Source organism: Enoplosus armatus, chromosome 3 (assembly GCF_043641665.1).
Source record: "Enoplosus armatus isolate fEnoArm2 chromosome 3, fEnoArm2.hap1, whole genome shotgun sequence".
NCBI lineage: Eukaryota > Metazoa > Chordata > Actinopteri > Centrarchiformes > Enoplosidae > Enoplosus > Enoplosus armatus.
Genome location: NC_092182.1, coordinates 3,973,960 through 3,987,167, shown reverse-complemented (window position 1 = coordinate 3,987,167; position 13,208 = coordinate 3,973,960). Strand labels below are relative to the sequence as shown.

At 42.6% G+C, this 13,208-nt stretch overlaps 1 protein-coding gene across 1 annotated transcript in view; it reads left to right on the top strand.

Moving 5' to 3' along the window:
* The window catches only part of cntn4 (contactin 4), a 129,908-nt gene that overhangs the window by 42,592 nt on the left and 74,108 nt on the right, over positions 1-13,208 (top strand). The window contains exon 4 of the mRNA XM_070902855.1: positions 3,149-3,324. Within this exon, the coding sequence (XP_070758956.1) occupies positions 3,149-3,324 (176 nt within the window). The remainder of the gene's footprint in view (positions 1-3,148; positions 3,325-13,208) is intronic.

Below are 13,208 nucleotides of genomic sequence, written 5' to 3'. Positions count from 1 at the left end.
GTCTGGGTGGTGTTGAGGCTGCAGATGCAGTACGCCTCTCATCCCTCGAGGCGTTAAACTCCACCTCATCACCTCTGATATCCGAACCTACGTCTAAGTCCCGTGACTCTCAAAGCAGAGTGACTGACACGCTGGGCCGCCTGATAGTTGCAGGCCGTTGGATGAGTGAGGTTTCCAGTGCGAGTAGCATAGCGGTGCGCGGACACCTTGTCCCTCAGTCCTCTTCTAGATTGACCCAAGTAGAAACAGCCGCGGGGAATCGAGCCTGAAGACAACGAGGATGGTGTTACAGTTCACAAAACCCAGAGCTGGAAGATTTGTGCTGTGAAGAAGATACTCAAAAACCTTGATTGTTTTTTTTGTTTTATTTTTTACCACATACTGCAATTTTAGCACACAGGCAGTTACATACCAGCTCCAGGAACTGGTCACCTGGTTCAGAAGACGCAAGGGCAATTTTCCCTGGAGGCTAGCTATTGTGGCAATATGGTAAATGGAATGGTAGGGTGCCTGCAATAGACTTTCTTTATGCCACACCCTACCCATGAATGAGGTCATATTTCTTCTCTCCTCCAAGAGCACCAGTAGTTGTAGGGGACTCTAGAGGTGCTCCTATTTGTATTCTTTTTCTTGATTTTATATATATGTGTATTTATATATTTTATTTTATAATACACTGTATGTACAGTAAATATTCTTTATTTGGATTTAGAAACAAAGTGAAAAAAAAGAACTTTAACTGTAGCTATGGGAGGTGTGTAGCATCATTTCTGACACGTTAAAGCACTCGGCTTAAGAAACGGAACAGACCGCCTAGCATTCACAGCCTCATAAGCCAGATGGCGTGGTATTATGCCGCTGTGTAAACCGCCTGTTGTTACATGATTGCATAAAGCATGTGCCTAACAAATGGAACTGCTGTTGTGGCCTGCTTGCCAGTATAAATCATTGTAAATAGAATTATTAAATAATCTAGTTTATATGTGTTTGATGGAATCTGTTTCTCCGCACCTCCCGCGGAGAAGGATACACAGCGACGCAATCCCGGCATTCAGAGTTCCCCTCATGCTGCTTACTGTCACTGTTCTCAAACCTGCCTCCATTTATCTGCAGTTAGAATGTGCTCGACTTTCACAGAAATTAAAGTATCCGTCACTTAGCGGCCTTAGAGTTGCTCTCTAATTGGCTTAAAGCGACAAGACCTGTCATAGGGCGCTCAATTTGTCTCAGAACAACATTGGCAGCTTTGGGTGGGCAATTATCTTTAACTACCACCATGTTCAATTATCACACACACATACACAATATAGTACATGTATGGCCTCACAACATCTCCCACCAACTGGGTACGCTCTTCATCCTTTTCAACATGGGGCGCGATTGCTCACTCGGATACATCAAAACATTTTGCGATCCAGTGTTTGAGAGAGAGAGACGCAGATAAAGCACTGATTCAACAACTGTCTTTTGCAGCATTTGGTTTTCCGGCTGTCACCCCGATTGAACCGCTTTCAATATGGATCCAATTCCGCGTCTCCCCGAGCAATTATGACTGGTGGAAAGGCTGCGTTCGTGTTTGATGGGCTGCCTTTTCAGAAAGAGAGGAAGCCACCGCCTGAGCCTGACGCGGAGGCTTGGAGCGTCGCGCCCTCCCCCCGTTCCACTCAGGTCGAAGGCGTCGCCTGGCCGTAAAATGTTTATGTTGATTTTCGTTTGTTCCACTTCAGCTGCAAATGAATCACTGCTGTAGTCCTGTGAGACCGCATCCGCCGCCAACCCCCCCCCCCCCCCCCCCAAGGCTCTTCTCTATTGTGTGTAGTAATAAGGCTCTTGAGAGCATGTACTTACTTACGACTGAACCCGGCGGAGGGCCATGAAAGACGGTTGTGCTGCACACTTTGTCTATTAAAAGAATAAAGTCTAAAGAGGCGCTTTTGTGCGTGCTGCAATGCCCCAGCCGGGTAGGTGGTAGGACATTGTTCTTCATGTAATCAGCTCCTACATGTGTATTATATGATGATCCTGGACTCCAGCGGCACCAGCAACATAGTCGATTTCCTGCAACAAAATAAGCAAACGAGTCTATTCTGTGGGGTATATTATACTATAAAAGATGCAATATAGCAAGAAAATAAATGCAACACCGCTGTCAGTGTTCTCTCAGAACGGTTCTTTATGCCTCAAAGGCACCGAATTGCCAAACAAGGAGAGTTAAGATAGCGGTGCACAAAAACAGCGTCGCACAACTTCTGTCTACTATACAAAAGGGCTTTAGCAAAGCCCCCCGTTGTTTTTTTTGTTTTCAAATCAAAGCTGCTTTTCTTTTCCAAATGAAACAATACACCGTTTTTTTCCCAGCTGAACCTGAAAATCATCAAAGCAGGAAAGGAAATAAAGAACTTCTCCTCAAAGTAATAATCAACTGCTAAATCACCCTGGGCCCTAACCAAATCTGCATTGTCCATTTTCCAATAAGGTATAAAATGCTCCTTTTTTATGCTTGTTTCTCTTTTCTCTCTCCCTTTTTTTTTTATTGCTTTGGTGGTTAAACATCATTGAGGACAAATAACAGTGTCTGAGCGCTTTGTTTGCCCCGGCTGAAGTAAGTTATGGCTTGAAACCATTTTTTTTTTTTCTGAAATGGCCGATTTACCTCCCACCCGTGTTTCTTCTAACAAGGTGCATCTGTGTGGAGAGATTGGAGAATCTGTTGCTATTTTAAGTGAATTATACCCTTCGTGGTTCGCCCCTAACACCAGTGATTATCGCGTGGACTCGTCAAGAATGCACAAGTGCGAAGGCAAGGTTGCAGGCGTTTGTTTTAATTGTTGCACCATAATGATTAAGCAGCATTTTTATGTGGTTTGACTTCAGCCTGGCAAGATGGATGGCCTGCAATACTATCTATTCGCGGGGAGTCAAGTCCTTGGCACCACAGTAGTTCACTGCTGCTTAGATTAAGACTAAGCTGGAGGGCATGAATTCTGGGCCCTCTCCACGTTTTATATCTTTCCTGTTGAAAAACAATGAAATGTACAGGTCACGTTCTTCTTCTTGTGGTCTGGAATGCTTCCATCGCCGCAGGCTACACCGAGTAATGTTTGATTTACATGTTAATTCTCTCCATTCATGTTTTTTTTATTTTTAGGTGGAAACTGAATAACACAGAAATCAGTCCCAAATCTGGATCTCACTACAGCCTTTCTGGAGGCAACCTCAGAATCAGCCATCTGAACAAAGACCAAGATGCTGGAACGTATCAGTGCCTCGCCTCCAACTCTTTCGGGACCATCGTCAGCCGAGAGGCCAGTCTAACCTTTGCATGTGAGTCTGTCTGTGTTTTTCTGTTTCTCTCTGGGCAAACGTTTGTGGCTTCTGAGCTGAAAAAGAGAGGCAGCAGAAAGAAAGAAAAAAAAAAGAGTGGCAGTGGCACTCCAGGATAACATAGTGGGTTCTGCTTGACAACATGATAAACATCTCTGGGGAACTATTAGCTCCCTGTGTGTGCTGTCTAGAGTTTACTCTAAGTCCTGACTGTGGATCAAACACAAATGTACAAAAAAAGTCCAAGTGAAGTGAAACTCAAATCAAGGCTCCTACAGAGAATTATCATCGCAATCTGCAGCTCCCCTCGGCTTTACGGGCCTTTTTTTTTTAGGGAGTTTCAGCTGATTGTTGAGCTGCCCGGCCCACAACTTCACTGTTTTGGTTCACTCTCACCGCTCTCATAGCGTCATTTTCGAGACAAACCCCAAAAGACCCACTGTAATTAGCAGCTGAAGAGCCAGATATTTCCCTCAGGAGTTAGTAGAGACCAAAACTGAATGATAATGTTGCTCCGTAACTGGTGGATGTGTAAATAACTCAAAGTTTATACAATATGTCATACGGCAATGTTTCTGTTGTGGCCATTGCAAGTGAAAGTGAAAGAAATAACACAATGTCGCTCAGGTAAGAATCTTGAACATTTAGTAGCTGACGAGCCAGATGTTTCCCCTCAGGAGTTGGTGGAGATCAACACGGAGCTTAAAGGGAGTGAATATTGGACTTACATTCAGGTGGTCAGAAACACGACTAAAAACAAATACTAATGTAAGTGTCCGAAAACACAATTAGTCCAGAAGTATTAACAGCAAAATGTACTTAAACATTTAAAGTAAAAATATTCATTAGGCAGAATAGCCCCAAGCTACATTATTTTGTTAGCCTCATAGATGTGGCCGTTCCAAATGAAGGTAGTTTCATCTTTGACAGTGCACGCTTGTGTGTAAAATCTTAGCTGTCTCTGGCTGTCGACAAATGTAGTGGAGTCAAAAGTACCTCTGAAACGTAGTACAGTGGGTGTATAACCTAAAACATAAACTGGACAAATGGTAGTAAAGTACAAGTCTCTCAAAATTGTACCTTGCACTAATGCACAACCTGGTTGATCCTGCTAATAGAATATGCTTGTCTCAAAGAGGAGCAAGCGGTCGGTGCGGTGTAACTGATATTTAGCATTAATAATGGTTGTATGCTAATGGGGCCTGCTGGCTAGCTTGATCAGTATAACTGTGCTGTAATAAGTAAACACCATGTAAGTTATTTTCATCAAACTAAAAAAAAACGAAAAAAAAAAACAAAAACATGGCAATATGCAAAGTCAGCACTATCAGTTTTGCAGATTCATGTTTTTTTAATGACCAATTTCTGACCATCAGGATGATAGATTGTTTGACAGATCTTGATGAGTCAAACTGACAGCCTCTGGACTTCATATTCCTAAAGCAGCAGGAAGTCAATAATTGCCTACTGTATGCGCCAGTTATCGGACGGGCATAAATGATGACATTAACAGCAAGTGAGGGATCGCTCGCTCAGATTAGATTCTGAGGTTTCAGCGTTGGGGGGGGGCGACAATATGTCTCAGGCCATTTGCTGGACCAGTGAGAAGTCAATCTACAGTCTGATTCTGCTGGTGGATTTGCACGATGATAGCATGACAGTTCCATCAATTGTTGGGCTCTGACCTTACCAGCCTTCAGTTGTTGTCACGGAGTCAGGGCGCGCATGTATGACCGAGTGTCATTTATCTTCTTTATTACTCTTGGTATAGCTTAATTAACTCCGCAGCATGATTGAATGGGGAAGGTTCAAGTGAATAATTTAAAGGGCAACTGGTATTACTGGAGAGTGTCATGTAGTTCTTTATAGAAATTAAAGTACAGTTTTTCTCCTGCAGGGAGGCGAGCAGAGATATTCTGCTCCTGTATCACTGACTAACAGTCAAGTCACTACCATGTGCACTTTGGGCGCAAATCGTCCTATATCCCTCCAGGAAAGACAGTGACCTTTTGGTGGTAATTAGTTTTACGTGTAATTTGACTGATTTTGACACAAGACAGAATTTGAGCCTACTCATACCTCTAATAAGCCCGGTGGTAATTACAACTGTCAGAGCCAAAATGGGAGTGATCACTTTGAACTATAGAGATGAAGAAATTAAGAGATTTAAAGATTGCAAAATATTTGATCTAATTTTGCACTTAATCCTAAAAGTAATGTGCTTTTGGTATAAACATACAACAAAATATAATTTTTATTTTCTCAGCAGTTATTGTTTAAAGGACAAGTTGGGTGATTTTCCATATTTTTCTCATTGTCACCAAATCCCGCAAAAAAAGTCCAAAACCAACAATGAAACGATCCTTCTCAGAAGTATTATCTGCGAAGCCAGTCACTTATTCCTCTTTGCCATAGAGATTCATTGTTTAGATTAGATTCGATTCAACTTAATTGTAATGGCACAAGTGAACAAATGCTGAGACAAGGAAATGCAGTTTCGCAGCTAACCAGAAGTTCAAAAAGCAGCAAAGTGAGAGGTGTCCCTGCCGATGCTGTGCGTCCTCCGCTGACGCCGCTTGCGCTGCACAGCCTCAATGGTGGGGAGTGGAGAACCGGTGTTAAGGATGCTCTCAATGGTGCAGTAGTAAAAGTTCACCAGAATCTGAGGAGACAGATGGACTTTCTTCAGTCTCCTCAGGGAGACGCTGGTGAGGCCTTCTTGACCAGAGTTGTAAGTGTCGAGGGTCCAAGAGAGGCCCTCAGAGATGTGGACACCCAGAAACTTGAAGCTGGAGACACACTCAACCTCCTTTGGTGTTTCTGTATTCAAGGGAACAACAAGTCAAACTGTCAAATAGTTTGGACTCAATATATTTCAGGATTTCTTTCCTACAGAGACAGAGAGTCTCAATGGGCAGTCCTTTCAGTCCTAACTGTGCCAACTTGTTTATGGGAAAGTTTGAAAGTTAGATTGCCCGCTGTTACATTAACAGTAGAGACAAGTAGAGAGTCTGTGTCCTTTATTTGGATGTGAGAGTAAACAAATCTGAGTTACTACAGACAACAGTCTTCTGCAAAAAGACAGATAGGAATAACTTTTTTGCCTTACTCAACTTATCATCCACACAGCCTGAAAAGGAGTTTGCCCTCCAGTCAACTGTTAGGAATAAAAAGAATCTGTAGCTCTGAGGAAGAATCTGAGAGAGACAGGCTAATGACCTGTGTGTCTGTTTCCAAGAAAAGAAATGCATGTTTGTCTAAGGCTCGTGAAGAAGACAGAAATAGCCTTTTAGCATCTAATACTCCTCTTAAACAGCATTCTGTTGTCTTGGCCACTACCTTATCACCTGTTTCTCAGTGGGTCCAAAGTGTTGTCAGAAAACGACGGCATATTCCGTCGAGGGACCCAACCCTCCCATATTTGCCACTCAGTGATGGAGTAATTTGAAGGACAGACTCGGAGAGACAGGCCTCTGCGCTTGGCCAACACGTTCTTTAAGCTCTCTTTCCCCGGGAAATGTTCCTCGTGGGTTTTGCTATGCGGGCAAGACAGAAAGGGAATTGAGAATTAGGATTTCTGAGCATAAGAGTAGCATCAAAAATAGGGACGAGAGGTCTCCTGTCGCCAGACACTTTAATTCTGCTGACTATGGAGTTTGTAGGGTATTGAGGTTGTTAGGCCAATGTTGAGGGGAGGGGATAGAGAGAGAGGAAACTTTTCCAAAGAGAGGCCTATTGGATACACTACTTACAGACTCTGTATCCTCTGGCCTTAAATGATGAATTGCTGTACTGTCTGTTTTTTTTCTAAATACAGATGGGTATTAGTGATATGTATGTATTTGTGTTTTCTATGGAGGTTTTTCACATGATGAGTTTACATATGTACATGCATTTACATTTGTGCATTTGTGTGTGAGTGTAAAACAATGGATCACTTATCTGGTTGTTGCTGTAACTGTGTGATTATATTTCTCCTTATGACTTAATTGTCTTACTACTATTTGTCTATTGTTTACGTTGTTTTGACTGATGTGTTGGTGTTTTCTGTGGAGGTTCTGCACATGAAGACTTAACATATATATATATATATATATATATATATATATATATATATATATATATATATATATATATATATATATATATATATATATACCATTTGTTTTATTGTTAGGTATAAATCAATTGGTCACTTATCTGGTTGTTGCAAGAACAGAATATGATATGATGTGAATTTTCGTACTCGTATTTGTTTTGTTGTTGTTTTGGTGATCTGTTTCAGCTGGTTGTTAACCACCGGCTGATGACTTCATTAAGGTCGACACTTGCACCATGAGGTATTCTAGGCTAGCAGAGTAGTGGCTCTCGATCGTAACAATGTCCGTCTACCAAGCTCTGTTTTACGTAAATGCCCAGTCCCCCAGATCTGCATCAGCTGGTATATCCGCTCGGAGCACGTAGTGCCCCAGTTAGCTCAATGGGAATGCCGCTGTTAAGCCATGTTTCTGTGAAAATCATGATATTGCAGTCAATAATCCTTTTCTGTGAGTGATGATCCGCAGCTCATCCATTTTGTTCGTCAGAGATCGAACATTGGCCAGGAAAATGCTGGGTATAGGTAGTCGATGAGGAGTTAGCTTTAGCTTACCCGTTCTCTCTCTTCCCCCACCTTTGTTCACGATCTTGACGCTGCCTGCGAACACTTCCAGCTGGTAGCCTCCAATGTCTTCACAATCTCTGGGAAGAGCTGGAGATTTCAGATAAAGTTGCCAGAACTGCGAGATCCAATGTCCAAAAGTTCCTGTCGGCTGTGTGATACATATGCGAGACTGTTCTGAGTGATCAGACCTGAAACGAAAGATAACTACTAATTTGCAGAATCTGGAGAGAGATGCTTGACCCTTGCGTTGTGCATGTGCCGCCATCTTGGATGCAGAATCAAATTGTTGTCTCAAAACTATTAAAGACACTATCAGTGATGCACTGCAGTTTATATACCACATACACCATCCTGCTGCTGTAAATATCCACTAGAGCACCAAATGTGTATTAATCTACGTCTGAAAATAGTCCCCAACAAATGCACTTTTACTTATTTGCACTATTTTGGTCTTTTTGGGATTTGTTGACAATAAGAAGAAAATATACATATATACAGACACTGGATATCAACAGCCTTTTCCTTTTTAAGTAGATGGTATTTCTGTAGATTTCCGCAGTCTTAGTAATACTGCAAGCCAAGGGAAGTTCAGACTTAGCAGGAGGGGAAATAAGTGTTGTTTATTTCAGCAAGAATCACAATTTCACTAACCTCAATTACTATGCAATGTGAGGTTTGAAGAAATGCTGGATCATTTCGCAAAATGGAATCTTTTTAGAGCTAAGAATACACACGTAGAGTAGATATTAATAATTTCCTGGTCGCTATAACTATAGTTTAGATCGATAGAGAAAGGACTGAGCACCTATTCATTGCAAGCTGCTATAGTGGAATGGTTCGTTCGTTGGTTCGCAGGTAGTGGCCTTTTCTTCAGGTGATACATTTTTCTCCTGTCACCTTCGATGAACAGCTACCTGGCCACGTAGCAAGTGGTTCATCTGAAAAGGCCGAGACAAGCAAGGTGTGAACAGATTTGCAGTCTTGACTGATCCAGGATGAAACTCGATGCTGCAAACTGTGCAGCATCTACAGGTGTGTGTGTGTAATATCCAACGCCGAACTCTGCTCACTCCCTAAAATTAGCGACTAGCTGGTGAACAAATGTGTATATAAAGAAACTGTATGCTAACATGTTGGCCCTATCAATGCAGTATAAGACCATAACGTGTCAAACGTGTGTGTGATATTCGGCTTGTTCTGCCCCGAAAAAACAAAGACAAAACAACACCGCGTTTTTAACTATGCACAGTGATTACATTTCACTGCATCTTTTCATGTATCTAGAGCTTTCAACTGCACCTCAGTCTCTCTCAGAGGATTCTCACAATACAGCACAGCACCACACGTGTAATGCGCATTGAGCGTCATGCATACGCATACGTTCGGGTTATCAGTAAGTTTCAGTGTTTTTAATGTGGCGTATTGCTCAGGTTAAATCCACCTAGAGATTGAACATTTACTTGACAAATGGCGGAGGGTTAGTGATTCCAAACTGGAATAAACTCCTAGTTTCTCTCAAAGAAGTTATATTACATTTTCTGAGGGTCTTAAAATTGATAATGAAATCCTGGCGGTGAGTCGTTGGGAGCAGGAGTTCCTGTTTTGTTGTTCGGCGAACGTGCTCTGGCTTCTGATTCAGTCATTTAGCTCGGAGTGTGAGGGATTTCTGCCTTTTCTTTGATTAAATAGGAATCGGTGGTGTCTTAATCTTGTTCCCGGTGTGTAATCTCTCTAAAATGCATTATTTGGTGCTGCTGAAGTCACAATGCAGTGCCACAGCGCGATAACGGTGTTGTTTCGGGTTTAGACCTGCATGTAGGTCTTAAATCACGCATTTGATAATGCCCATTCATTTGTATGACCTTAATATTAACAGTCTTGCAAAAAACAACCTAAAACCCACAAGCTGAGTTTATATTTGCAAAGCTGAGTGCAAGTGCTCTACTTCCTGTTGACAACCGTAAACACACTGTACACAACGCAACTCAGTTCATCTGCAAAATGATAGTCAACACTTGTTCATCTACATGCTCCACGACGCCTTCAAGGTTGTTCTTTAAAATTGGCGGGACTCCAAATCCTTCAGCATCCCTCTCCGTGTCACAAACTTTTGATGGATGACGCTACTATTCGTGAGGGTTGTGGCTGTCCGCCCCCCCCACCCCCAAGGCAAGGATAACTGATGGGCAGTGGGTGCTCCCACTCAATACTCGCTGCCCTTGATTAGTATGTCTATTGATTCTGTATCAGTGATTATGTAAAAGATGTACACCCATAATTCATACTGATGAACAGGCTGTATATTCAATATCGGAATTACAGCGTGGGCCTCTTGCACTGGTGGCGCTGGGGGGGCTCGTTCAGCTCGTTCAGTGTCGGAAGTTCTGATGTCGAAGAGGTCTGGCTCTCGAGAAAAAAAAAACAACGTTCTTGAACACGGCGCTTGCCTTGAAACACGTCCTGTGCTGCGTGGGAGTTTAAATTCAGTTATTTATATAGCATCTCATCAGTGTCAGACAAGCTCACATTTTGCTAAGCATATGGGGAATATGAATATAGGAGTGAAAATTCCTGATGTCACCAGAGTAAGCTTTAAAGCCTTGAGGGGGGAACATGAATACCTCATTTAAATGCAAATAAATCCTCTAGACTCCTCTCAGCTGTTGTGATAATGTGGAGTGAGTATATTGACTTAGTTAATGAGGTGTAAATAGCTAATGGGTGTACTCTGGCTTTTACTTTTTATCTGCAGTACACTATCAAGATATCTCTCTTGAGGACCCGCTATAACGTGGCATGACATACTTAGGGTTTACTGTTTACCTCTTTTTGAGACACATAACATCCAGATGCACAAACAGTTAGTGTTTGATGACAGACTGAGATTTTATACTGAATAAAAAAGGCTGATAAATTAAGTACTTTGCTAAGGTTAGGAGATGTTTGTCGTCATGGTTACAATAGTAAATATGTGGTTAAGTTTATGGAACGACCGTGGTTTTAAAAGAAACAACGCTGACTGTCAGTTGGAAATGGGAAACGAACGGCTGTCACCTGTGTTAAAGTCCACCCCGACCTCCTCCCTATGCTGGCTTTGGTCATGTTCTCATAGACCGCTATACAATCGGACTTCTTTTTGCAACCCCCCTGCTGGCCATTGGAAAGAGTGCAGGTTGAAGGCACTTCCGCATTAAACATATTCCGTGGCTCTGAAGGAGCTTTGTCAAGTCTGAGAGAATAAGCCTAATGATGTCATCAGGGTTATGTAGACAAAAAGCCTGCCTTGCAAACTGGTGGAATGAAAGCGTTGGCCCTTTTCTTGGCAGGGAGGGCATAATGCTGCGTTCACAACACATTCAGACATATTTAGCCTATTCAGACCACAGTCTCTCACGTCAGCCTCAGTGCTGTAGTTGGTAAATGGAGTTCACTTATATTGCGCTTTTCAACCTCAGCGGCGCTTTTGCAGATTGGTCTCATCCGCCCATCCACACACCTCGACAACCAACCCGCCCTACCCTGCTCTGCACGACAGTGCTAACCACCATGCTGCCGAGTTGGGGACATTTGTGTGACAACATCTCCCCAACAGCTGGCAGTTTCAGCGAAATAAAAAAAAACAGCTTTAGCTCAAAATCAGTCAGTGGAGTTGATTCAGCTTTTTACATCTGATTTCTCAACTGCTCCAAATATGTAACGCGGGAAAGGTAGCAGTGTTCTCGGAGCAAGTCCCTATCTAAGATATCTCGGCCTCTGCTGCATCGATTGGGTCCATTCTTTTTTATAATCTGTTCGCTCTCAAGAACCCCAGCTTTATGTAAGTACAATACTCACTTACTGGCAAGACACAGAGGTCCCTTTGTGAGGCATAACAAGTCCTCAAAAGGCAAATATGATGATCATTGACCCGTTACTGTGCGACTCCTCGCGAAGATAATGACATCTGGAATGCATTTTAGATTGTCTGTCTGTATTGGAAAGAAATAGTTTGGTTTAGTTCCAGAGACCATAAGACTTGTACATAGCCATGGTATTATTATTATTATTATTATTATTATCTCAAGCAAGAATATTAGTTACCGGTTTATTATGCTTAGCTACAACTAATGCAGTCCAATACAGTCCTGTAATAGATCATGAAGGTTATAATGCTCAGCTTTTATTGAAACGGTTGTAGGTGTTGATTCAACTGCGTGGTCATTTTGGAGGATGTAGTTCGGGGTTCTCCTGAATTGCATTGCGTTAAACTGACAGGCGTTTCTCACATTTCGTCCACCCCACTTCTTCCAGCGAGCGCAGACCAGGTACGCTGTGCAATTCAATAGCACAGTCGACATAAGCATTTATGTATTTAAATGTGATTATATTCTGGAAAAAACTGTACAAACAGAGCTGTGGCACACACACACACACACACACACATACAAAGACACACACACACACACATCCCCTTGAAGACAAAGAGCATCCAGAAAGAATCGCAGGTTCTAATGGAACTCGCAGTCATGGCGGGACAGGCTGGTTGAAGTATGATAAGTTGTGCTGGCATTTGGGAAAGCTCATATGTCTTGGATGTGATCATCGGCCTAATCTGGATCATTGTTTGTAATGCCAGCTCAGGTTTGCAGTAATTCGCGCTAATGGATCTAGAGGGGACACGTTTACTTGTTCTGAGGCTATTAATCATCGTTAGGTTCTTTTGTGTGAGCCCGGTGTGGGAAAAAACACAACTTTATAATTTCTTAGTGGAAATTTTGAAAGGGCAGTCACTGCTGTTTCTTTTATGTGACACGTTTAATGAGACGTCCCTCGCAGGCAGACTGAGTGCTTTCATGCTTTCTTTTGAACTCAGAGTGAACATGTGCACAGCTGCGTGTGTGCGCTTTGGAAAGCATGCCTTTGGTCAAGCCACCCCACGACGTCCGCCCTGCATCTGAAGGCGTTGGCCATACTGCCAAATTGTAACATACAGTATGCTTTTTTGCCGCTCTCCTCGAGCCCCTTTCACAACAATGCTCAATGCTTTCAATTCTTTTGCTCTTTTTTCGCTGTTGTGAGTGGATGTATATGGTGGGGGCCTGGGGGGGTTGGATTTTACCACTATTGCAGCATGCTTTCAGCCCGGGTGAGGCCACGTCCGTGGATGTGGACAGGGACAATCAGTGGCTTTAGTGAAGCACACATCGCCACTTCACAAATCACAACAGCTTTGATCTCAGCC